Source organism: Poecilia reticulata, linkage group LG13, assembly GCF_000633615.1.
Source record: "Poecilia reticulata strain Guanapo linkage group LG13, Guppy_female_1.0+MT, whole genome shotgun sequence".
In the NCBI taxonomy this organism is placed as follows: Eukaryota; Metazoa; Chordata; class Actinopteri; order Cyprinodontiformes; family Poeciliidae; genus Poecilia; species Poecilia reticulata.
In genome coordinates, this window is record NC_024343.1 from 12,896,404 (window position 1) to 12,897,495 (window position 1,092).

The 1,092-nt window shown below is 39.5% G+C and overlaps 1 protein-coding gene across 1 annotated transcript in view; it reads left to right on the forward strand.

Annotated features, from left to right (window-relative positions):
- Nucleotides 1-1,092, forward strand: part of dync2h1 (dynein cytoplasmic 2 heavy chain 1) — a 106,179-nt gene that overhangs the window by 13,184 nt on the left and 91,903 nt on the right. Inside the window, exons 24-26 of the mRNA XM_008425872.2 lie at nt 317-522; nt 711-866; nt 956-1,070. Of these exons, the coding sequence (XP_008424094.1) occupies nt 317-522; nt 711-866; nt 956-1,070 (477 nt within the window). The remainder of the gene's footprint in view (nt 1-316; nt 523-710; nt 867-955; nt 1,071-1,092) is intronic.

Sequence of the window (1,092 nt, forward strand, 5' to 3'; positions counted from 1 at the left end):
ATATAAAATATTGGTAAACATCAAATTTCTGCTATAACAACTATATTAGTATTGGGTATTGACATCAGCCCAAATTTTAATATCAGTGCATCCGTATCTGCAATGGGTTGCAGATATGGATCCAGAGAAGTATTCACATATCCAGACTTATTTATGTTTTCCAGCTGCAAACCTCACAAAGCAGTACTTTATGATGATTTGTTAAAGTAAAAACATATTGGAGTTCCAGGAGTTCCAAGGACATGAGTAATTTCTTTTAGCTACTTTTTGTCCTAACAGGTGATGTTTCTGCTGTTTTTGCTGTCTTGATTCTCAGGTAGAGGTGATGCGAAATCATGCAGCTGGTCGTATCAGTGTCTACAGGGCAGATTTGGAGCGCTTCAAAGCACGCTGGGACCAACTAAAACCTAAAGACGAGATGCTTGAGACTGGTGATCATGCTGCCCTGCTGGCTTGCCTTCAGACAATCAGAGACAAACAGCAGGAGTTCCAGGATATGGAGGTTGTACGCAATAAACTGCTGTAAGTTTGGTGCAATTTGATGAACTTATATTAAGGGTAAACAGAAGACTAGGCAGGGGGAACTTCTTCTTGTATAGTATATTCTACATGTTCTGCTCTAACCATGGTCTTCACTTCCACCTCAGTTTAGAACAAAGTGAATTTTAATAGAAGAGTAAGCAATATATTTTTACATTGCTTTTTTGCAGTGAAGATTGCACATATTTTAATCTGGAGCCTCCAGATTTCTCCCTGGCAGAAGACACAAAAAGAGACATGGATGAGCACAGTCAGATGTGGAGTCTGTATGAGGAGTGGCAGCAAGGCTTCACAGAAAAGGCCCAGGAAGATTGGATTACATTCAGGTTTGGCTGCTAAGACAGACCCAGAAGATCCTAATGTGCTTATTATGCCGAATGTATTTTCTCATGTGTTTGTTTGCTGGGTTTTACAGGAGTAAAACATATGTGTTTGAGGAGTTTCTCTTTACATGGCAAGACCGACTGAGAAAACAAGAAAAACCAACAGCCATGTCTGTTAAACTCCAAGGAGAAGTGGACAAATACAAGGTATGGACATTATGAAAAAAAA